The sequence below is a fragment of the Trachymyrmex septentrionalis genome, unplaced genomic scaffold, assembly GCF_001594115.1.
Source record: "Trachymyrmex septentrionalis isolate Tsep2-gDNA-1 unplaced genomic scaffold, Tsep1.0 scaffold11, whole genome shotgun sequence".
Taxonomy (NCBI): Eukaryota; Metazoa; Arthropoda; class Insecta; order Hymenoptera; family Formicidae; genus Trachymyrmex; species Trachymyrmex septentrionalis.
The window spans coordinates 1,069,263-1,070,607 of NW_017304228.1; the positions used below are offsets into that span (position 1 = coordinate 1,069,263).

The following is a 1,345-nucleotide window of genomic DNA, read 5'->3' on the forward strand; positions in this document are numbered from 1 at the left end:
TTTAACGCAATTTCATTCATAATAAAGCGAGCATTCAATGATAAAGCCAGCAATTTAGTAATTCTGAATCAACTGAATAACAATAGAAAATATTATTAAAGAGGATACATGTACTCTCTAAATTTCTTGGAATAAAATCTCACTTTAAAAGAGTTAAAATATTGCCACTATTGAAAAAGAATGAAAAATTTGCACTCTTGAATAAGAGACGGATTTTCACTCTTTTGGGGTGAGATTTCACACTTTTGGAATGAGATGCGCTCCAAAAAAGGAATGAGATTACTTTCCTTTGATGTGAATTTCAAGAAATTTAGAGGGTACGATAATGATTAAACGTCTTTGTACATTGGCTTATGCGTGTGCATAAGAAATTCTTTTGACTTACCGCGAAGCACTTCATTGTTTCTCGTGGTAGTTTTGGATCGAGTGTGCCATCAGTCCGGTCAGTCAGCGTTTTTATACGAAATGCCCGGTTCGGGATGTATGCGATTACTTTCACTGAAACGACAAGGAACACGCCCTGCTCCGCGATCCGCGCACCTCCCGATTATTTTTTCTGGTTAGTTGGTTGGTCCATCCGATTCTCCGATCTGACGTAACGGTCAGAGCCGTCGCAGACTTGCTCTCAAAACGGGTTCGATTCCGCATTATTACGCGGCTGTTACGTATATAATTGTCTGCACTGGTGTGTATATTGGTATAACATCATCTGTTTCCTCGTTCAGTTCTTTTTTTGCTAAAAGGGCTTACTTTTACCAGTTGGCGTGCAAGACAATCCAATGTCCAAAATTAGGATCGATCGATGTGGTAACGTAATGACGGATCTGCGGCAAGGGGCTGATATAATTTTTAATGAATGTATATACATACATTATATAATAAGATGTATTAAAGATAATTTCTTTTTCTTGTTATATACAAAAAGAATGGTTTTGCTGAAATATTTAAAAATTTAGCCAAATACAGATCCGAAAATAATTTTATTGAACCATCCAAATTTATTCAGAACGCGTTGACAATGCAGCAAAAAATTTTAATGTTCTAGTTTGAGTGTTTTACGTAATTATTTTGATTCATTTGAATTTAAACTAAATTTTTTCAGATTTGTATTTAGCTAAACTTTTTAAAATACTTTAACAAAGTCATTCTTTTTGTGTAAATTTTATATATCGTGAGATACGATTATTAGTTCTAATTGAAGCTACTAAACGTCCTATTTTAATAAGATTGGATCTAAAACATTTTATTAAAAATCCTAAAACACGCACGCACGCACGCACGCACGCACGCACGCACACACGCACGCGCACACACACACACACACACACACACACACACACACACA

The 1,345-nt window shown here is 35.5% G+C and overlaps 1 protein-coding gene across 1 annotated transcript in view; it reads right to left on the reverse strand.

Annotated features, from left to right (window-relative positions):
- Positions 1–464, reverse strand: part of LOC108749114 (ATP-dependent RNA helicase dbp2-like) — a 2,364-nt gene extending 1,900 nt beyond the window's left edge. The window contains exon 1 of the mRNA XM_018487641.1: positions 386–464. Within this exon, the coding sequence (XP_018343143.1) occupies positions 386–400 (15 nt within the window). The 5' untranslated portion in view covers positions 401–464. The remainder of the gene's footprint in view (positions 1–385) is intronic.
- Positions 465–1,345: the final 881 nt, after the last annotated feature.